Source organism: Cervus canadensis, chromosome 7 (genome assembly GCF_019320065.1).
Source record: "Cervus canadensis isolate Bull #8, Minnesota chromosome 7, ASM1932006v1, whole genome shotgun sequence".
Classification (NCBI taxonomy): domain Eukaryota; kingdom Metazoa; phylum Chordata; class Mammalia; order Artiodactyla; family Cervidae; genus Cervus; species Cervus canadensis.
Genome location: NC_057392.1, coordinates 44,558,090 through 44,581,093, shown reverse-complemented (window position 1 = coordinate 44,581,093; position 23,004 = coordinate 44,558,090). Strand labels below are relative to the sequence as shown.

The following is a 23,004-nucleotide window of genomic DNA, read 5'->3' as shown; positions in this document are numbered from 1 at the left end:
AGAGAAGAAGAGTGAGGAGAAGAGTGAGTACCTCCTGCCTGCGGCCCCCAACAAGCCCGTCGCGCCCCTCTTCCTGCAGGGCCTCTCTGATCTCCAAGTCATGGACGGGAGCCAGGTCACCATGACAGTCCAGGTGTCAGGTCTGTCCCCATGTCTCTCTCCTCGGGGTATACATGAAAATGGGCATGGTTGCAACATGGGCATTGCTCCCCGATGTCCTGCTCAGCTCATTGATCCATCAGAAAATCAGCCTGGAACTGTCAGTCAATGGACCTGAAGAAATGAAGCCTCTTGGCCCCTCTTTTCTGTTTTCTCTGGGCAGGATTTTCTGGATTCAAGATTAAGTGGTTCAGGGGGAAAAGATGGTCATGCTTGAGAGGTGGGGGATTAATTGAAAACATAGTGTGGCCAGTGTAACTGGAGATTGTGAACACTGGTCCAAAACCAGATGATGTGAGAACTCCCAGACTCGTGAAAGATAGTTGCTGTATTTAAATGTTATGGCAAGAAGATGGAACAGAGGCCTTCTCAAATAGGGATGGGGTGACAAGAGCATGGGATGAGCAGCCCAGTGGAAGACGTCACAGTCCTTGCTGGAAGCCAGCAAGCGAAGCCTGGGGAATCTCCTGGCACAGTCTTAATGACATAGACTTGTGCTGGCCTCTGATAAGTCCTGTTGACAGCCTGGAGGTCCTCTCTGGTTTTTCAGTTTCTTTGGAGCAAAGGCGATAAGGATGAGCTGGGAGAGAACCCGTGGTCTCAGGGTGAACTCCCTGCTCCCAAAGGCTGGAGACAGTCCCTGGATAATGCAGGCAGAGGCTGGGTCCCCTCCCCTGCACACACTCCTCAAGTTTAGAAATCAGAGGCCCCCCCCAGCCTCCAGACATGGGGTTGGCTTCCTCATCGAGGCAGGTGGTGGTCTTCACTGCCCTTGAAAGAGCCCAACACCACGCAGCTATTCCCGGGGTCTTGCTCCCCTGGAAGCAGAGCACCATGGCTCAGCTCTTACCACAGAGGAACCCTCACAGGTGGCTGTTGTTTCATGCGCCCCCCAAAATTGCTAGAAGCTACCCCCAGGGAAGTAGACTAGCAAAAACTGAAAATGCCATCCACTATGAGCTGGGCCTGGAAAGCCTGACACCCCTCTTCACCCTTGGACATTTGTATGGTACCAAAATGAAGTGCTAACGGAGCCTTTCCTTGGTGAAAACTGACAAGGGAGTTTCTGTGAAGTCCTGTGTGAGGTGTGCGGGGCAGGAAACAGAGCTGCAACCCACCGATCCAGCTACCACTCAGCATTATCAGTCTGAATTCTGCTTTTAAAAGCTTTTCTACCAGTGTATTTTTCATCTCTGAAATCATATTTTTTTTTCCACTTCTGGGTTCTTTCTGGTTTCCCCAAATTTGTTGTTAAGTAATTATAATGAACATGTATTGAGTAGTTTCTTTGTTCCAGGTGCTGCTCTAATCGGCTTTTCTAGTGGGCTGCTAAGGGGGTGGTATTAATTTATTTAACCCTCCTAGTAAACCTATGAGGTAGGTAGGGTTAGAATATTTATGGATGGGAATACTGAAGCAATGCAGTGTCACAGTACTAAGTCGAGTTGCCCACAGCCCAGGGAAGCGCCTCTCTGACCAGCCCCACTGCTGCTCCTCTCTGTTCAGGGAACCCGCCCCCGGAGGTCATCTGGCTTCACGATGGGAATGAGATCCAGGAGTCCGAGGACTTCCACTTTGAACAGAGAGGCACTCAGCACAGCCTGTGTATCCAGGAAGTGTTCCCGGAGGACACGGGCACTTACACCTGTGAGGCCTGGAACAGCGCTGGAGAGGTCCGCACACAGGCTGTGCTCACTGTGCAAGGTGAGGCTGACCTGTGACCTGGTGACCAGAAGCGGGGCAGGGATGAGGTAGCTATGTGGTTACGGTCTCTCCAAAGACGATCTGAAGGCGAGGAAACCGTGTGAGCCTATTTTGTTGCCATCTCCTCTGCTCCCTTGGTTCCCTCCCAGCCCCAGCGGCCAGCTCCCCATCCTCCGTCTGAGGCTCTGACTGAGTGGAGCCACCCTTCCCTGCCTTTAGAAACCCCTGCTCTCCCTGGATTACTGGTGAGCAGCTGCGTAGAGTGCTAGGAGAGAAATCTCCTAACACACTTTGGAGGTGAGGGCCTATGAGGGCCCTTGCCTTTAGAGAACCCATATTTAAGAGGAGAGACAAGTTAAGCACACACAAGCAAGTGACAGCTCTTCATCATACAGATCACTGTTACCTATCCCAGTGCCCCTGTACCTTCTAGGTGACTTCCCCTTGCTTTGGCTATACAAGTTCATGTTAATATTGCCCTCTGAGAAGCAACCGAGACAGATTTGCCATGAGAACAAGGTGCTCTCTCTGAGTGTTCAATAAGAGTCATTTCTGGATGAGCTGTTCTTTGGGTAACATGCTGTCTTCTGACCTTCACCGCCTTGGAGAATTGAACGGATGTTCTCGGCTGAAAGGCCTTCCTGTCTAACTCAATACTCTGTTAACTTCAGAGCCGCAGGATGGCACCCAGCCCTGGTTCATCAGCAAGCCTCGCTCAGTGACTGCCTGCCTGGGCCAGAGTGTCCTTATCTCCTGTGCCATAGCCGGCGACCCCTTCCCCACTGTGCACTGGCTCCGAGATGGCAAAGCCCTCTCCAGAGACACTGGCCACTTTGAGGTGCTACAGAATGAGGACGTGTTCACCCTGGTGCTGAAAAACGTGCAGCCCTGGCATGCCGGCCAGTATGAGATCCTGCTCAAGTGAGTCTGCATGCCCTGCTGACTTCCTCTAACCCCTCCCCACACAGTTCCTACCTCCTGGCAAAGTCACTACTCGGGACTGGGAAGCCAGAGGAGCCACAGAAGAATGTGGGGCTGGGCTTCAGGGAAAAGAAAGAGCAGGCTTGGTGCTGCTGACAAGCTTTTGTTCTTCCATCTCAGGACAACAGAGGTTCATTGAGAGCCTTCCCCTCTGAGCTCAATTCCCCAGAGTCCTCCATCTTATTACATCCTGGCTTTGTTCCTCCCATTATTTGGTATATGAAGAATATGACTGAGGAAAAATGGATTAAAATTGGGAAAGCAGCGTTATCTATTGTGAAGGGAATACGCTGTGCTAAGTTGCTTCAGTAACGTCTGACTCTTTGTGATGCCATGGACTATAGCCTGCCAGGCTCCTCTGTCCATGGGATTTTCCAGGCAGGAATACTGGAATGAGTTGCCATTTCCTCCTCCAGGGGATCTTCCCGACCCAGGGGTCAAACCTGGTCTCTAATGTCTCCTGCATTGGCAGGTGGGTTCTTTACCACTATTGCCACCTGGAAAGTCCCATGAAAGGAATTTATTTGTTATCTTTCACCTTCATACTTAGCAGCTTGAGACAGCAATAATATTCTCACAGTTTGTATGGGTATTGCCTCAGTCTTTTATACAAGGTTGCAATGAAGATGTCAGCAGGGGCTACTGCCTCTGAAGACTCGACTGAAGCTTGAGGGTCCACATCTGTGATGGCTTACTCACTCACAAGGCTGTTGGCAGGAGGCCTCAGCTCCTGGCCGTGTGGACCTCTCCCTAGGGCTGTTTGAGCATCTTCATGACACTGCAGCTGGCTTCCCCAGAGCTGGGGGTCCAAGGGAGACAACTAGGTTCAGTCTCCTATGACCATTCTTCGGCAGTCATTACTTCTGCCACATTCTATATCCATGAGAGATGAGTCAGTAAGTACAGCCCATATTCAAGCAAAGGGGAATTAAGTTCTCCTCTTGGAGAGAGGAGTATCAAAAAGTTTGTAGACATTTAAAACCACTACAGGGACATTAACTGTCCCCATTCATTTCTCCTCCCTTTCAAGGTCTTTCTAGGAAACATGGGAAGGTAAGCTCCATGAAGGCACATTGCTGTGTTCCCAGTGCTTAGAACATTGTCTGCCCGTAGTCAGCATTTGGTAGCTATTTGTTAAATGGATGTGATCCAGAAATATTTTTCCAACTTTAAAATGCTCTAATTCTTGAAACTCCCTGTCCACCCTTGGTTGATGGGGACAGAACACCAGCCCCTAGGGTTGGTATTAGCACTGAAGAAGAGCACTTGTCTTTACCACGACTCTGCAAACAGATTTGCCACATCCTGAAGATGGTTGGGCTGCTCTGGCTCAGGTGCCTGGCCTCTTTAAAAAGGGCTTGCTCTCCTGGATCAATCATTTCCCTGTACTGAGCCCACGGTGTTCAGGGCTCTGAGCTATAGACAGGCTCTGTAACCATATGCCAAAGCTACTGCCATGATGGAGCGTTGTTCTAAGTAAGGACAAAACCTAGCATGTGCTCCATCTACTTGGGTCCTTTCTGGGCATGTGCTTTATACTTGAATTGTTAGCTTTTGCTGCATAACAAACCATCCTAATAGTTGGTCAGTTTTAGTAAAATAGCCGCTTATTACTTCTTGGGCATCTTTGGATCTGCTAGGAAATTCTACTTGACTGGCAAGGCTCAGCAAACCTCACCTGAGGTAATACCACATCCGTGGCAGCTGATGAGATGGTTGTGGGCCAATTGATTATCCTATCACCATCAGCAATATGCTCAGAACACACCGATGGCCTTAGCCTTGTTCCTGAACTAGTTATTATCAGGAAGACCAATCTGCCTCCAAAATAGAGAGAAAATAGTTTCTTCCTCTCGGCCAGCGCAAATAATGGAAACTGATTCTGTGTTAGAACAGAGCTTGTCTGTATGAAAGGAACGGTGCTTTCAGACAGTATTCATGTACTCAAGCTAGACATCCTAGAAGAGATGAGTCTTTTGTGGGATTTTGAGACAAATGAGACAAGTCTCACTGGATAGCCTGAGTGTGAGCGGGTAGGAAAGAGCAGAGCAAGGCTATGGGAAGCCCGCCAGGCCAGACTGGAGGGTTGCACCGGGAGGTCGGCAGGCAGACTGTCTGGGCCCAGCTGGGGACAGTCATAAAACTTAGACTGTCTTAGCTGGAAGGGACTTCAGAAGTTATTGAACCACCTCCTTGTTTAATAATGGGGGAAGCTGAGGCCTCAAGGTCATGGCCACCCAAAGGTGAGTAGCAGAGCCCAGACTGGAACCCTCGGCTCTGTCTTTAAATCAGATGCTCCTCCATTCTTTTTTAGTGCATTGGGAACTTGGGAAACCTGGGACAGAACATTACACTGGGGTCCCCAAATGTGCATCTCTCATCCCTCTTCTCTCCCCTGAGTCCAGTCTCCTCATTCCTTTGGGAGACTGCTCCCTGGCCTTGGCTTTTTCCCCAGTAAGGAGGCAAGTCCATGGAAAATTGCCCAGGGGAGTGTGTGCCAGGCCTGCCAGGGGCTCCTCTGACTTTTCTCAGACCCAGACCTAGAGAGAAATCAGACCTGTACTCAGGACAGAATGCCTTTCAAGGACAGAGACTGGGAGGAAGCTGGGCTGAGGGTGGGGGTGGGACAGGTGCTGTCTGTTGCTGCCGTAGTTGGGGGTACATACGGGTGGTTGATTCTTACCTTCCCTGCCCTTCCCTAGTTCTCCTGAACTAAAAGGGGAAATGTCAAAAAAAAATCAGCTCCAAATTCTAGCTGAAATATTTGAAAGATTGATACTTCCCAGGAAATTAGTTCTTTAATTTTGCATATAAAATCCATTCCAGGGGTGGGTGATTCAGTGTGGGGCAGGGTCCAAGATTTTGTAACCAGAGAGTGGGCTTCTGACTCAGGGCTTAGGAGCTAGGGAACACAGAGGATTCTGTTGGGTGCAAAAGGTGCCGCTTACAGAGTGACAGCCCCATACCTCTGTGGCAGCACCTGGGCTGGGCATGGGGTTGGGGCCTCAGCCTCAGGCCTGACTTTGTAACTGAGTCTGTGCCGACACCAAAGAGGCCCCAAGAGGCTGATCAGCTGTTTAGGTTATCTGGGTATGGGTCCCAGGTAACCGGCCTCTCTGACCTTTCCACATGAACCCATGATTTGCCTTAAAAGTCTAGCCGAATATTTAAAATGGATAACCAACAAGGACCCACTGTATAGCACAGGGAAGTCGGCTCAATGCTGTGTGGCAGACCAGATGGGAGGGGATGGGAGTTTGGGGAAGGGACATATGTATATGTATAGCTGAGTCCCTTTGCTGTCCACCTGAAACTATGACAACATTATTAATTGGCTATGCTCAGATACAAAATGCAAAGTTAAAAGAAGAGTCTAGCAGAGATTTCGGTTTGTGGCTGTAGATATAGTGACCCCGAGATCATGCCAAGAGATGATCTCTTCAGTGGGACTGCTGTAGTATTCCCAATACTGCCACTTCAGACTGTCTGGGTGCCCCCGCATGAGGCAGCAGGCTGCCTGCACCCCCTTCTTCAAGGCAGGTAATAGAAAACAACAGAAGCCCTTGCCAGCTTCCCCCGTGGGGAGCTAGCGCTCACTTCAGCTCAGGGGTCAGGGCACCCGACCGTTGAAAGCCTCCGAGGGGCTTGGCTGGGGTGAAGCATGGCCATGTGGTCAACATCTGCCCCTAAATTTGCATCTGGGCTATGTTCTATTTGTGACAGGAGGAAACCCAGCAGAGGAGATGTTGAAAAGGGCGCCCTGGAAAACACAGCCCTGGGGCACCCTGTCCTCATGCTCCGTGCCCACCCCAGACCCTGCACCCTGTGCTTACAAGAGAAGTGGGAACAGAATGGGCCCTACTAGCCAGCAACCTGGAAGAAGCAGGGTGCTCAGGGGCGAGGCCTCAGCTACAAGTGACCCCCATGGCTATTCTGCGGGTCTCCCAAGCCCTGTTAGTTTTCATCCTGCTGATCCTCCTCATCCTGCTCATCCTGCTGAGCTCCCAGGATGCTCTGAGGGCCTGAGCCTTCCCAGAGCCTGGTGCTGAGAAGGCACCTAAGTGCTGTCTGTGGAGCAAAGGAGTACCCTGGGCACTCACATTGCCCACAGCGGGGTGCCTGAACCTTGAATCTGTGCCCCCTAGAGCCCAAGCATTGAGGAAGGTAACCAGCAGGTACCCAGCAGATGAGAGAAGGTTAGGGAGCATGAAAGGCCAACCTCTCCTCTATCAAGTGGGTTCGCAGTGTCGAGGAGCGAATAGTGACCCCCGGGACCCTCAAGAATCATCTGCCACACCATGGGCTGCTGGTGCCTGACCTGGAGCTGGCCCTGCATTGGGAGGGAGGCCACGCAAAGCAAGGTAATTGCTTGAGTGCATTGGCAGAGCCACAGGAACATGTGCTCAGCTCTCTGTCCATGTGGGGGTAACATATACACGTTCCCAATCATGGACTGGCAGGTACAGGTGCCCATCAGGTAGATCCCATGTACATGTGGTCGATATACACATATACACATAGACACACACAAACACACACATGTCCTGGGATAGATTTGTACTGAAGAGCACTGTAGGGTGGGATGGGAAAATTACAAGTCAGGTTCCAACCCTTTTCCCTACTAGCCAGCTCTGTGAGTTTAGGCAAAGTTACTTAACCTTTATAAGCCTCATTTTCCTCACCTGTAAAAACTGTTGCTGACACCAGCCTCACAGATCTGTCATGAGTAAGTGAGATGGAATATATGAGATGGATTAGGTCTACGGTAGGACCTGGTGCAGGTGCCAGCCCCTGAAGTGCACATGATATGGACAAGTGCAGGAAATCAGTCACCCAAGAGACCAACACTGCATCCTGGAAACCCTGGGCCTCCCCTCCTTCCCTTTACAATGGGCACAAGAATGCTGTGAACCTCACTGGGCTGTTGTGGGAACAAGAAACACAGTGGCTGTGAGTCATGAAAGATGGAGTGTGCTACATAAAACATGGTTATTAGCAGCCTTTGACTATCAGATCTGCCTCCACCGCTTCCCCCCATCTGAGCAGCACCTTCTTGGGCTGGTCAGAGCCCAGACCTGCCAGCAGATGGCAGCCTTGCGGGATCTGACGGCTGATCTGCTGTAAGCCCAGCACAGCATGGGTATGGTGCAGCCCCTTTCCCGAGCCCCTTTCCCCAGCTGGTCACGGACAGTGTTAACACTGGGCTAAAGAATCCTGAGCCCTCTCTGTGACAAGAAGAAAAAGGGTCACTTTAGGGATTAGAGGGTGTTTTCATTTCACAAGCAGCTGGAGGGGACCCAGCAGATGGGGGCACCTTGTGAGGAGAAGGAATAACCACCCCAGTATTCAGGGGGCATGGAATGAGACTCAGGGTCACTGCACAAGGTTAGTGGGGCCGCACAATCTAGACCAAGCAGCTCCATCACAGCTCTCAGCAGCTTTAGTCTTTACTCTTCCTTGACTGAGTGCCGATTGTATTATTTTTATAATATACTTACATAAAAGTATTCCTATTTCTGGATGCGTACCTTAGCTGATTCTTTTTTTTTTTTTTTCCTTTTTAAGCAAGAGCTGGAAAGATAAAGGGTGACTAAAGTCGGGGAGGGCCCTGCCCTAAACCTAGGTCTGGTGTAGGTGTGTTAGGGTCACAGCTCAGTCCATGGTCCCCTCTTCCCTGGAGCCAACCAGGTCCTGCCTGCCCTGCCCTCCCTACCGCCCTAGACTAGGCAGGCCCTTGGCCCAGAAAGCCCCTTAATCTGTATTGATCCTTTGAATTCTTCAGGAACCGTGTTGGCCAATGCAGTTGCCAGGTGTCCCTGATGCTACAGAGCAGCCCAGCCAGAGCGGTCCTGCGGTGAGTGTCCCCCGGGGGGTTGCCAGGCCAGGCCCCGTGCCACTATCCACCCACCTTCCTCCTGGTCCCAGCAGGCCCAGCTCAGCAGCCCCAGATTGTTTGTATCCTCTAGCTGAGGCTGCCCGAGCCAAGACAGAGAGACTGGAAGGGGAATGAGGGAGGGAGGGGGGGGTAAATTTTTTTCTTTTTTTTTTTTGCACACACCCTTATAAGGCTACTGAAGTCATTACCGATGTAACAAACCAACTAAGCAAGCAAGCGCCTCTCACCAAAGTTCCCTTCTATAAACACGGCCTGGCCAGCCCCCCTGGCCTCCCCTTTCCTCCGCCCTCCCTCCCTCCCTCGGGGATTTGCTCTCCCTGACGTCTCTTTCTTACCCGGCCCCTTTTCCTCCTGCTACTTTCCTTTTTCCCTTCACTGGTCGCAGGGGGAGGGAGCCTGCCAGCTGCGAGGGCCTCTGTGGCCGAGGAGCTGGTGCTGATGGTGGTGGTGGTGGTGCCGGCTACGGGAGCCTGAGGCCTGGCTGGCCGGCGGCGAGAGGCCAGGGTGCCCCCGCGGACGACGACGGCGAGGACGTGCGTGGGGTGCTCAAGAGGCGCGTGGAGACACGGCAGCACACGGAGGAGGCCGTTCGCCAGCAGGAGGTGGAGCAGCTGGACTTCCGCGACCTCCTGGGCAAGAAGGTGAGCACCAAGACCTTGTCTGAAGAGGACCTGAAGGAGATCCCGGCTGAGCAGCTGGACTTCCGCGACCTCCTGGGCAAGAAGGTGAGTACAAAGACCTTGTCTGAAGAGGACCTGAAGGAGATCCCGGCTGAGCAGATGGATTTCCGCGCCAACCTGCAGCGGCAAGTGAAGCCAAAGACCCTGTCAGAGGAGGAGAGGAAGGTGCATGGCCCCCAGCAGGTGGACTTCCGCTCTGTCCTGGCCAAGAAGGGGACTCCCAAGACCCCTGTGCCTGAGAAGGTACCCCCTCCAAAACCTGCCACCCCAGATTTTCGCTCGGTGTTGGGCAGTAAGAAAAAATTACCAACAGAGAATGGTAGCGATAACACTGAGGCCTTGAATGCCAAGGCAGCAGAAGGTCCCAAGCCTGTGGGCAATGCCCAACCTTCAGGGTTCCTGAAACCTGTTGGCAACGCCAAGCTGGCCGATGCCCCCAAACCCTTGGGCAGCACCAAGCCAGCAGAGACCCCTAAACCCTTGGGCAGCACCAAGCCAGCAGAGACACCCAAACCCTTGAGTAACATCAAGCCAGCTGAGACCCCTAAACCCTTGGGCAGCACCAAGCCAGCTGAGACCCCCAAACCCTTGGGCAGCACCAAGCCAGCTGAGACCCCCAAACCCTTGGGCAGCACCAAGCCAGCTGAGACCCCCAAACCCTTGGGCAGCACCAAGCCAGCTGAGACCCCCAAACCCTTGGGCAGCACCAAGCCAGCTGAGACCCCCAAACCCCTGGGTAACGTCAAGCCAGCTGAGACCCCCAAATCCTTGGGCAGCACCAAGCCAGCTGAGACCGCCAAACCTTTGGGTAATTTCAAGCCAGCTGAGACCCCCAAACCCTTGGGTAACATCAAGCCAGCTGAGACCCCCAAACCCTTGGGTAATGTCAAGCCAGCCGAGACCCCCAAACCTTTGGGTAATGTCAAGCCAGCTGAGACCCCCAAACCTGTGGGCAATGCCAAGCCAGCCGAGACCCTCAAACCTGTGGGCAATGCCAAGCCAGCCGAGACCCTCAAACCTGTGGGCAACGCCAAGCCAGCTGAGACCCTCAAACCTGTGGGCAACGCCAAGCCAGCTGAGACCCCCAAACCCTTGAGTAACGTCAAGCCAGCTGAGACCCCCAAATCTGTGGGCAACGCCAAGCCAGCTGAGACCCCTAAACCCTTGGATAACGCCAAGCCAGCTGAGGCCCCCAAACCCTTGGGCAATGCCAAGCCAGCTGAAATCCCAAAATCCACTGGGCAAGAAGAACTTAAGAAGGAGGTTAAGAATGATGTGAACTGCAAGAAGGGCCATGCAGGGCCCACAGATAGTGAAAAGAGACCAGAGAGCCAAGGGACAGCCCCGACCTTCAAGGAGAAGCTGCAGGATCTCCGCGTGGCAGAGGGTCAGAAGCTGCTGCTCCGGTGCCAAGTGTCCTCTGACCCCCCGGCCACCATCACTTGGACACTGAATGGAAAGACACTCAAGACCACCAAGTTCATCGTCCTCTCCCAAGAAGGTAAAATGGCTGGGGCGGGGAGGAAGGGAAACCCTGTCCTAGTCACTGTCCGCTCCCAGAGCCCTGCTTGTTGACAATGCTCATAGCCCAGGGCTGGATGGGAAGGGCCGCTTTCTGTGCCCTTCACTCACAGGCTCAGTGCCTGCCCAGGACCTGGGGCACACACTGCTGGAAGTCAGGGGCGGGAGTCTGGTCCTAGGGCACATTCCCAGACCTCAGCATCTGTCTGGCAGAGCCCCCTCATGGCACCCCTAGGCGTGGCTCCTCAGAGGAGCCCTGGGTCTGGGCTGATACCCCATCTCTGGCCCAGAGAGGGCTCCAATCACAGGCTTGGACATGGGGGCACTAGGGCTGGGACTGGCCGGGGGCTTGGGGCTGAGAGCTGCCTTTGAAGCAGCATTTTTGGTTCAGGGCAGGGTTTGTAGTGATGGGATGTGATTTGAGGTCAACAACAACTTGAGTCTTGATAACACTGTGGGTTTAAAGGGACCTGAAGGGGAAGCAGCCAGGCGGACAGAGCCACTCACTTCCTAATTTGGATGAGGCTTGTTTGCTGGTATTTCACATTCTTGGGTTGTGGAGAGAAGGGGGGTGGTGCATAAATCCTGCCATCTGGGGCCTTTCAGCATTTGGAATTCTCAGATGGGCCAGTTTATACCTAGAGAAGAGATGGGAGTGAAAGGGTCTTTTCCCTGACCCCTCCATTTGGTTTGAAATGTTTTCATAAATTCCAGTCCTGAACGAGAGCTCCAAGGATAGCAGGCTTCCCACATCCCACTCTCGTGGCCAGCACTGGAATAGAGTCTGGCCTGAACTCAAGGCTGAGGCTGGTGGCCCTGGACAGGGCAGGGTACATGGCTCCCTGGGAAGCGACACTTTACCCTTGGGGAGTAGAGGGTGGCCACCGCAGAGGCCCGGGAGGACAATTCCTGTCAAATCCTGATCAGCTGAGACAGAAGCACTCCCCTGGCTGCACTGCCCTCCTCCTATCCTCTGACAGCACCCCTCTCCACCCCCTCCCTCACCCTTCATCTGGCTTCCTTCCTTCCTCTTTAAAACCCTAATGAAGTACTTGAAGATAGCATTATCCCTCTCAGCTCACGATGGAGTTTCTCTCTTCACTCTGCCACTCTGACAGCAAATCTGGGCTGGCTGAGCGTTTTGAATCTAACTGCTGAAGGAGTAAAGGGGAGACTGGCCCAGAGAGAGGAAAAGGGTTTATTTTCCACTGTGTTGACATGATAGCTTTTCCATGTGAAAATCCTCAGTTTGGTAGGGGCCTCCAGAAGTCATCTCATCCATCCCCCTGTCTCTGCTCATTCTGGCCGTCCACACACAGGAGGGCCTGGGGGATCACCATGATGGTCTGAAATGTCCAGAGCAGTGGATGCCAAGCCTTCCCTGCCACCTCTGTCAGCCTGTCCTGGTTGCAAAGTGTAGGCATAAAACCAACTCGAAACCTTGACCAGGAGTATTTCCCATCTTATCCTGTGGTGACCTCTCAGAGCACGACGGAAAGCAAGCTGCTGCCATCCTGGGGACAGGTGTGGTCCCAAAGGTCTGCTCACAGTGAGGGGCATGGCTGCACCACCCTTAGGGAAGCCGAGGTTGGCACAGCTGAGGACAACATCCACAGCCGTACAGCTGTTCTGGGACCTACGTAGAAACTGCAGAGCCACCAAGAGCTGCTTATAAACAATTCACTGGATGAAGCAGTGAAAGCAGACCTCAGCCCTGGTCTCAGACACACCCCCAAGCCCTTAGGCACAGGCTGCTCATACCCAGGGTGCAGGGTGGGTCATATCTCCTGGGCACCGAGAGCCTTTTACACTGGCTACTCCAGTATTGCCTCCCACAGACACCACCTCAGGTGGACAGTTTAGGTCCAAAGCTGAAGAAGAAGAAATGATTTTAAAAGGCCAGCACAAGGAGAAGTTTGGTGAGGGGACAGGATTATAGAGATAGCCCCAAGTCCAACCTTTAAAAATATTCTAAATATTTGTAATTCCTCTTTGAAAAATAAGAATAGCTTGCATTCATTGAACACCACGTGCCAGACACTGACCTAGGCATCTTATTCTTTTCACTCATTTAATCCTCGTAACCAATATACTGCCCTTGTAACAGAGAAGTTAACGGCTTTGCCAGAGGTTGCACAGCTAATTAGTAACAGAGCTGGTCTTGGAATATAGGCAGTTGAGTTCCAGTGCCTAGACCACTCTGCTCCATCACATCTTAGTTATTATAATTCTTGTCAGCATGTCAGCATGCTGGTCCTTCCCTGATCAACTTCCTCAAGAGCGTTGCCTATGAAGGGAAAAGGCTAATGGCTGTTCATTCCTCGACATTGTCAACAGTTGTCAAGAGGCTGGAAGACTGGTGGTGGGCTCTGGGCTGGTGAGTTTTGGTGTTTTCACTGCAGTGGAGAAAGCCGACCTTGGAACGGGCCTGCTGCCTTGCCAAGGTAGGGAGAGGGCTTGATCTCAAAGCAGCAACTGCACTCTGTCCACCATCCCTTCTCTAGCGCTTCATTCTCCAAATCTTTAGGAGCCCAGGTCAAACATACACCCAGGAGAAAGCCTGGGGTAAGGCCTTGTCAGTGACCGCTTCCACAAACCCCACTGCAAGGAGTAGGGCCTCTGAGAGGTGTGAGTGAATCTTTTCTCAATAGACCTGGAAGGGAGGACACACGCACACAGTGATAAACCTCTTCCAGCTAAGTGCCGGTGATGAGTAGGACGAGAGGGAGCTGAGTGCTGGGCCACAGGGAGAGGCTGGTGGTGAAAGGGCTGGACCTTGATCTGAAGCGTGGAGGCAGGCAGGGCTCCCAGCAGGGAGGGTGTGGGCTTCCCAGATATGAGCATGGACAGCAGCCGAGGAGGCCGGCTCCCCGCTGCCAGCATCCTCTAGGCTGGAGAGGGAGGTGAGGTCCATTCCATCCTCTACCATGCTGAAGAACTCAATTCTAAAGACAGTAGGAGCCCTGTAAGAGTTGGGAAGGGGAGTGATAGATACAAAGCTGGGATTTAGGGGCTTTGATTGATTCTGTGCCCAAAGACAAGGAAAGGGCATCCTGAAGAGGTTGGGGAGAAACATGGTGAGGCCTGGACTAGCAAGGTAGCCATGGCCACAGACAGGAAATGACCAGTTTAAGAAGCAAGGGCAGAGTCAACAGAACCTGGTGCCTAGGTTGGAACGGGGTTGAGGGAGCAGGGGTTTGGTAAGGAAGAGGAGGGGGTTCAGGACCACTGAGTGTCTGTGAGGGGGTGACTGAGTTGTAGTGATGGCATCAGTGGAAATAAGGAAGCTGGCATTTTGAGGTGTTTGTAGGGAGAAGGGGGTTGCTAAGTGGGTTTCTCCATCCTTCACACCCCACTGAGTATCCTCTCGACCCCCGCCTCCCTGACTCAGCACCCTTCTCGCTCCACTGCACTGAACCGTGCTCTCTTCCCTCGACTAAGATCAGGGTTCACTTCCTCCAAGCCTCGCTCCCAGACTGTGGTCCCCAGGCCTTTGGCCATGGCAGACCCTTGTGCTCTCCCGCCATCAGTGTGCACATCTGTGACCTGCTGCTAGTGGATACTGTTTATAGGTTTCAGGGGGAGCTTCTCTGAACTCTGTAGCTTGAATAGGGCTCATAGCCCATGGGCCCCACAGAACATGATTATGTTCACTCCATCTAGTGCCAAGAGAGCAGAAGAGGTATGGTGACAGTCAATTGAATTGACTGCATTCTTGGAGGGACTCGTGGAAGTGTCCTTGCTTTTCCTGCATCTCCCAGAGCTACAGGGCAGACGGTGCTCACTTACAGCAACTGGGCCTGCCCTTGGGCCTGCAGGGTGGCCTCACCAGGCTCTTCTGGACCTGCAGCTGAGCTGCTCAGGCCTTGGCCCAGGACTGGGAGGCCGGTGGCCAGACAGGGAGCTCTGTGCTGCTGCTGAGAATTTCTTTCATCTTTATGCCTTATTTTCTGTCCCCAGGCCAGGTTTCTTCCCCCAGCAAACATTTCTCCTCATCTATTAATGAGAATTCATTTTCGTTGTGTTGTCAATGGGTGATTCATTTTTTATTGCCATTAGTGTGGGATCTTGCAAAGGCTTTTTCAAAACCTATGTAAGTCCATCCCACAAAACACAAGGATCTACACCACACTTACTATGTGTAAGGCGGTATTCCAGCCCATTTCATTGGATGCATAATCCACTTGAAGAATTCTGAGTTAAGAATTTCTTTCCATTTTAGAAACCGTATTATCTCTTTCAAGGGTGAGTTATGTTCGATTAAGCGTTCATGACTTTTTCTTACATAGATCCTACCAGATCACCTGTTCCAGAAATATGCCTTGGTCATTCTCAGAATGATTTTTTTTTTTTAACTGACAGTGTTCCAGGCTCAGGAAAAAACATTCGCAATAGTCACAGGCACTGCCCTCCAACAGCTAGGGTGGGAGAGAGGCACGTGTTTAGTAATGGCCTTGGGAGGTGAACTCAGGGCATAGAAGAGGCCTGTCTATGGCTGGGGGTGCTTCAAGATGGCCTTGTCCCCGAAGAGATGACCCAGAGCTGAGTAGCCCTGTCCTGATGAGCCGGGGCACTGACACAGAGAACAGCCTCATCAGAGCCTCTGGGGCTTGGGACCACTCCCTCCACCTCACACACCCCACCTCCCCTCTCCCCACACTCAGAACACAGGCAGGATGGCGGGAGGGGGCCTTCAGACTCTGTGACCTTGAGGGGCTCTCCCAAGGAGGGTTCTAGCTGAGCCATTCATTGGATCGCTGGTTCCCATCCCCCTCACCTTCTCAAAATTCCCCACCAGACTGAGGCTTCTCAAAAAAACTCTGGGAAACGGTTTTTCTTCTGGAGGTCAGGAATAAGCTGTCCCACAGGAAATACCAGATTCTTCAATCTGGGCTAGCCCAGCCTCCAAGCCTGCCGGGGGCCCTCCCCCAACCCACACACATGGCCAGGGGTCTAGGCTCTGAGCAACTTGGAAAAGCTGCCTTTATGATATCCCACCCATCCCCCCACCTCCCACCCCAGCCCCCACCGTGAAGGACGAGGGCTCTGGTCTACATGTTCCACCTCTTCTGGGGTCTCACTACTGTTTTGTGCCATTTTGGTTTAAGGCTTAAGGCAGCTGGGGGACTGAAGCTGAGAGACAGTCAGAGATTCGACCAGGAGGTTCATTGGGAGTGGGCCTTAGCCTCAGACTGAGGAAAAATGGCAGGATGGGGTCCGTGTTTTCTAAGCCTCAAGTTTGGAGGCCAGAGGTCATCTTCTCATGCCCCTGCCTCTCGGATGAATGGAAACTTCTCTCTCTAGAAGATAGTTTCTCTCATTCCCTGATTTCTGTGCCTCATAGTTCTCACTTTCATGACAGAATTCCTAAAAATCCAGCCTAAATCCTTTCTGTTGCAGTTTCTGCAAATTGACCACAGGGGACAGAGACCCTGAGGCATTGCTATACCCCATAGGAGAGTGCAGGGAGGCCCTGCTGAAGAATGGGGTCTAAATGAGGGTATAGGGGGGAGGGGGTGCAGATCAGCCATCCTGACCCAGGGAGTTGGTGGAACTGAGGTTTCCCTGTTGAAGACTTCACCCAGGTGCCAGGAAATAAACAACGCTTCTATCTTGCTTTCTCCTCCAGCCTTGGTAAGATTCTCTGTGCAGAACTGACGTCACCCTTCCTCTCTCCGAGTGTCCTTGTATTTGTTGGTCAAGTCTGTGTGTCTGTCTGATGGGGGCACAGGTACTTTTTCGATCAAAGGCCCTGCCTCTGCACATTCACACCTGGGATGCATAGAGCTCTGCCGGCTCAGGACCAGTGACTTGTGCCGGGCAGTGTGGTGGAGAGGGAGGTGGCCGGAGCTCTAGATGGCAGGATGCGCATGGCTCCAGCTGTGTCCTCTTCTTCATGTGATGACAGCTGCCATGACAACAGGGCAGCTTCGAGCAGGATGCCGTGCTGCTGGCTTGTGTGTGTGTCTGAGGGCAGGAGCGAGAGCACTGCTGCCCCCCTGCCTGGCCCAGCAGGCCCAGTCCTCAGGTGGTCTCTCCCCACACCCTCAGGGAAACTCCCCAAAGGGGTCCCTCAGAGAAGGAGCCAGCCCTGGGATGAGAGAGCCAGGGTAGGCAAGGACCAGACTCCTGAGTGTACACCCAACCTGACCCTTCCTTCCTTCAACCAGGCCGGAAGAGGCGTGCTGGGGCAAGGGCAGACCTGTGGAAAAGAGAGCTGTCCCATCCCTCTCGGAGGGGACCAAAAGACCCTCCCCTGGGGGAGGCAGCCCTGCAGTGCCCCTCTCCCGGCCCAGGGCCCCTCATCAGCCAGGAGTGTCAGCGCAGATACCATTCCTGAAAAGCCAGCTCCAGGGTCCCTGGCTGGTCTCTGTCTCCTTCCAGCAGATCTGCCCACAGGCCAGTGTCCCTGCTGGGCAGGGGTTCCTGCCCTCCCCCACTCACCTGTTTGTTCAGAACGTCCTTTCCTAGAATGAATTCCCAGAATCATTGCGGTAAGCTGGTGGAGCGTCCTCACCTGCCTCTGTCCCTACCACAGTCTGGGGACCTGAGCTTGTCTCTCTTGGTGACGTCCAGTGCGAGGGCCTGGGTCATCTGCCCCTTGTATTGTGCTACTGCCCTCCAAGGGCAGGGGCTATTTCTCTCTCTTCTTCTTACCTTGATATTGTGTATTTCTATGAGAGAACTCGCTGGAAGCGGGGGTTGGGTGTATTTAGGGATCAGTTATTTTGCATCTGGGTTATCCATGGGCTTTGATGAGGAGAGCGAGTTGGTTCCCACGGGACCTCTGACTTCTGGGCTCCTGAGGATGCCTGTGTGAAGCTCACTCACTGTGATACTCCCAGTGCCGGGCAGATGTTGGGCTCAGACCTGGTCCACTCAACACTTCTTCCTTCTCCTCACAGGCTCCTTGTGCTCCGTCTCCATCGAGAAGGCACTGCCTGAGGACAGAGGCTTATACAAGTGTGTAGCCAAGAACAGTGCCGGTCAGGCTGAGTGCTCCTGCCAAGTCACCGTGGACGGTAGGTGGTACCCACCCACCACAGCCCCACACGGAGTCCCACTTCTCAGCGCCCACCATCCCTGAACAGACCTGCACCTGCCATCCCTACCAGAGGCATTCTCATCGTGGGTGACAAACCATCTTTTGCAACATGAGACAGGAAGGGAAGTGGCAGCTCTGCTTGATGGCTCCTTGTGGCCTTGCAGCCCTGCACTCAGCTGGGAGGAGGGCTGCTCACCTTGTGGGCCCCCTTCCCGGTCCTAACCCCCGCCCCCCATGCCAGGCAAGGAAGCCGGACACAAGACAGGAGGAGAAAGGAGAGAAGACACACCCACAGGAAAATGACTACATAGGGTTTTACAAGCTGAAACAAACAAGTGTCAGTGCTGGCTGGGCAGACCCGTGAGGAGGGAGCAGAGTGGGGTCCAAGTGGGGGCACTTCTTCCAGGAGGTGAGTCGGGGCTGAGGCCTTGGGTAGGGGGACAGGCCTGCCTCTGTGATTAGAGAGGAATAATCATAATGTAACAGAGGGAGGGGATGAGAGGCGTGAGGGCAGAGTCCTGCCAGGTCTGAGTGGAGCTTCCTGGGAGGAGGGGGCGAGTCCAGTCCTGTGGGGATCTGTCCTAAAGGCACACGGGTGGTGTGTTTGTGAGTCTCCTGCTCTTCTCTGCGTAGGTTAGAATTACATTTGCAAGGAGATTAGATGGTTTAGGCCACCACCTCCACTTGATATGACAGGACACTGGGCCATTCAGGGAAGGGAAAGTGTCCCTCATGAAGTTTCCTGCTCTATTAGGGCCGAGCTAGGGCCAGAGTCCCATCTTGGGACTCACAATCCAGGGCCCATTCTCAGTATTTTGTTACTTTCCTGCAATGACCTACAAAGGTAGTTAGGGGAAACAATTTCTTGCCTTTGAAATGCCTAGTTAGTAACTATCAGTGACATGTTAAAAGCTAGTGTCCAAATAAGGCATCTTGAAGACCAGCTTTGTTGTTCCTCTGACTGTGAACGCGATCACTTGACTTCTAAACTTCTAACCTGTTTCACAAGATGTGGAATCGTTGTCTCTGTTCTAGATATTGTAATGTGATTTCCTGATCATGAAAGCCAAGATCGTGATACACAATGAGCGAGAGAAAAGGAAGGAGAGTCTTAACAACCAAAGTCTTTAAACACACACACGCAATGGCAACACAAATTAAATTGTCAGTTGCCAATAGTAAACCTGAGTTTGTAAAATGCTGTGTGTGTCTCCCTGGAGTTCTGTGAATGTGTTTGTCACAGATGTTCTGAGTTCAAGGGAGCAGATTCTATGGGTGGAAGTGTACAGTCAGTTCAGAAGTGGGTTTGAAGCATGTGTTTTGAGGCAAAGGGGCTGCTGCTCCTGATTCCTCCTGTCACCCACCCAGGTCAGATCCTGTTTCTTTCTAGACAGGTGTTGCAGAATAGTGTTCCTGGAAACTTGGCCTCAGAAGCCTGTTTCTAACAGCCCACACTTGGGAACCATGATGATTTCAGAAGGAAGCCCCTCTTGCTGATGAGGTTATCTGCTTTTGGAATCCCTGGCCTCTTTAGGTCCTATTTACATGTCCAGCTGAAGGCAGGACAGCAATTCATTCTTATCTGCAAAGTGTCAGCACCTTTTCCAGAAAAAGCAAAATGGTTTATTTTTAAAACCAAACTTGTTTTCAAAGTAAAATTTCCTTTTTCCTTACAGAATATATTTGGGGATATTTTTAAAGGTTTGGGGAATTCATTCTGCAACTCAAGGCGCTTTTGTTGTCCCTAAGTTGGTCTCCTTAGTAGACTCCCTTAGTAGACTAATAGACTCCCTTGCTGTCTCCGTGAACCTTGACCATCATAATTTATCTGTGGTTTCTTTGGAGGGGCCCTTGCAGGGTTTGGCCTCAAACTACAGATTGGGAGTTGGGTCTTAGGAAAAGAGCTAGGAAAGGGATCAGAGGGAAACCAGCTGAGATAACAGGGCTGACTCCAGGTTAACTGGGTTTTGTTTTATATTTTTTCAAATATATATTCAAATATATATATATTCCACACCCACCTTCTTTTCCCTGTTGCTACACATGGAGATATGTTCTTGTCCTGCATGTGAGTTGCTTTCTTGCCACATTTAGCTTTATCTTTCCATCAGGAGCCACCTCTGAGCCCTTGGTAAAGGACTGCAGACTTCTGAGCTGCTCCCTGGCCCCCTTTCAGCATCTCTCCCACTGCGCTTCTCTCAGCTGAATAGGCTTTGAGTCCTGCTCTGTCCCCTGATCCTCTCAGCTCTCCCCACTCCCTTACTCAATAGTACCTGGTGGTAGTACCCAATGGGTCCATGCACCCTTTGATGTTATAGGCAAATTCGTGTGTGTTTGTGGATTAGAGCATTTTTTAAAATATAGAGTCCATGGTTTTTAACCATATTCTTAAAATAAGTCATGAATTGAAATAGAGTGAAGAACCACTTGCCCTAAGAAGTAACCTTGACTCAACTTTTAAGCCCAGTCATTGTGCAGGGTCTTCCATTTTTCTCCATCTACAGCTGCCCGCTACATCTCTGGATAAGACATGTCTTGCATCCCTCCTAAGGGGCTGCAAGGTCCCTCTCCACTAGAGGTGAGGAACACAGCTGCTACTGATGTCAGACTGGCTTCGCCCCTGACAGTCACTCACTATCATTCAGGTAGCCTGTGCTGGACACTACTTAGACTCTATGTCTGTGGCCAATAGAATGATATATTTCAAGACCTCATGAAAATGACTTTGGCTCATTGGCTGTTCTGTATTAGCCACACTGCTGCCTCCCTCTTACAGTAGAGACAGAGGGAGGTAGCCTTTAAATCGCAGCACATCTGGCTCTTAATCCTGCTGCTTCAGTTGTTTCCATAAGAAAAAGGGTGCTCTGTGCACTGTCTTGATTATGGTCATGCTGCCATTCCATTCAAGGTAGCAGCAGGCATGTCAGCTTGTACTGCAGAAAGCAGCTGAAGCCTGAAGTGGGTAAGGATTTGTCAGAAAAACCCTAATGAGGAGAAAAGGCTGGGCTTCAAGGCCTGCCATGGCCAAAATCTCTTGTGCATTTTTAGTTTATGCAACAATTGGGCAGGATATCCTTCTCATTGGGAAAACCCAGGTTCAGTAAGGATCAGAAGGCTTCCCCAGTTACTCAGACAGTACAAAGAGATGCTGTGTCCCTGAGTGTCTCTGATTCCAAAGCCCAGGCCCTCCAAGCCACCCTGCTCAGGGAGTCCCAGCATGAGTTACCCTGGCAGGACTCGAATCCAGGTGTGTCTGGTTCTGAAGTCTGCACCTTTCCAGGACTATGTGGCGCCCCTGTATAGTGAATAACACTGAAGTTTCCACTGTCTGAGACAGCCAGGTCTCCCTTACTAACAGCCTTTCTTGCTAGGAAGTCCTGCACCTCTGTGAGTGGCCCAGGTGAGAGGTGAGAAGGCAAAGCCCTTTGTAGGCCCCAACTCCAAGACAGGGCAGCTCTAGCCACCCTGCCCAGCTGCCCCGCCAAGGGCTTCGGGCCTCAGCCACCTGTGAGATCAGAGGTTTCACAACCATGGAGGGTGGTGCGTGTGTGTGGTGGGGGGTAGTGTTCCAGTGGGCATTCGTTCAGCCAGTATGTCAGCCAGTGCCCACCCTGCCAGGCAGTGACCCTGGGGCTGGGGTTCAGAGCAATGAATGAAACAGAAGATCCTGGTCTCAGAGCCTTTACACTGGAGTGAAGGAGAGACAAAAACACGGACGAGCAGATAAGTCCTACAATTTCAGGTGATGACACGTGCTGTGGAGAAAGCAAAACGGGGCAATGGGGAGGGTGAGGCCTGTCTGAACAGAGGCCTGAAGATGTATGGGAAGGAGTCTCAGCAGTATGAAGGAAGAGTAAGGGTGGGAAGCTCAGCCCTGAGCTGAGGTTGTGAGCAGGCGCTCCCAGAAAGAGAGGAAAGGAGGCCAGCGTGGCTGAGCACCAGGCCAGGGGCAGAGTGTGGGAAATGAGGCTGAGGACCTGCAAGGCCATGTGGGCTGCAACAGGACACCAGATTTTATTCTAAGTGAGATGGGACAACATTGGACATAGTAAAGGATCCCTCAGGTGATGACCAGACCCAGGAGGAGGCGAGGAGAGCAGGTGCGAGGTGGCCGCGATGTCCAGGGAGCTTAGACTCCATGGAAGAGGTGGGAGATGACCAGATTGATCATGTTCTGACAGCACAGCTGTTAGGATTTGCTGAGGAACTGGAAAAGGAGAGAAAGGGAAGTCAAAGGTAACCCTTAATTTTTGTGAGAGAGCACATGTCAGCGGTGGTACCAGCTACTGAGGTTAGAATGTGGGGGGTAGGGTGGGGGCGGAGTCAAGTATGTGAAATTTAAGGGGCCCATAAGACATCCATAAGATATCCAAAGGGGCTTGTCACGTTGGCTGACATTTAGATGAATCTGGAGTTGAGGCAGGAGTCAGGGCTGGAGGCAGGATATGAGGAGTCAGCTACATGAGGCCATTGAATATCCTAAAATTAAGTGGGGTCCCTAGGGGTGGATGTGGATGGCAGAGAAAAGGAGAGAGCCCAACACGAGAAACAGGGCAGGATAGTGGTCTGCAAAGGAGACAAGAGGACTGGCTGCCGTGAGACAGGAAGAAATCGAGGAGAGAGGGTTGTTCTAGAGGCCGGAGAGTGATCATTTCCTCAAGGAAGGATGATGGAAGTCAATACGTCAGATGCCTCTGCCAAGTAGAATAAGATGAACCTGAGCATTGGTCTTTGGATTTGGCAACTTGGGGTGGTTTGTAACTGTGAGAAGGGAGTTTCAAGCCTAACTTGTGGTGTATGCAGCTAACAACCTATGCCTTGGCTCCTAACTGCTGCAGTCCACTGCCACTATGGCCAGGTAACTCTTCTGATTGCTGAATTGACTTTGACCCACTCTTCTTTTCTTGGCTTTGATCTGCTATCACTCCCATTTGTTCTTTATATCGACTCAGGCAGCTAATGTGTATTAGGCTGAACTAAATCAAATTACCATTTTAGCAGGTCAAAAGCACCTGAAT

At 52.0% G+C, this 23,004-nt stretch overlaps 1 protein-coding gene across 5 annotated transcripts in view; it reads left to right on the top strand.

Annotated features, from left to right (window-relative positions):
• The window catches only part of MYLK (myosin light chain kinase), a 285,327-nt gene that overhangs the window by 192,528 nt on the left and 69,795 nt on the right, over nucleotides 1-23,004 (top strand). For 4 of the 5 annotated variants that reach the window (XM_043473161.1, XM_043473160.1, XM_043473157.1 and 1 more), the window contains 6 exons: nucleotides 3-140; nucleotides 1,666-1,863; nucleotides 2,535-2,784; nucleotides 8,627-8,698; nucleotides 9,126-10,921; nucleotides 17,847-17,963. In XM_043473161.1, the coding sequence (XP_043329096.1) occupies nucleotides 3-140; nucleotides 1,666-1,863; nucleotides 2,535-2,784; nucleotides 8,627-8,698; nucleotides 9,126-10,921; nucleotides 17,847-17,963 (2,571 nt within the window). Of the gene's footprint in view, nucleotides 1-2; nucleotides 141-1,665; nucleotides 1,864-2,534; nucleotides 2,785-8,626; nucleotides 8,699-9,125; nucleotides 10,922-17,846; nucleotides 17,964-18,378; nucleotides 18,396-23,004 lie in introns of those variants that run through there. The other variant, XM_043473162.1, reaches the window with a different exon arrangement.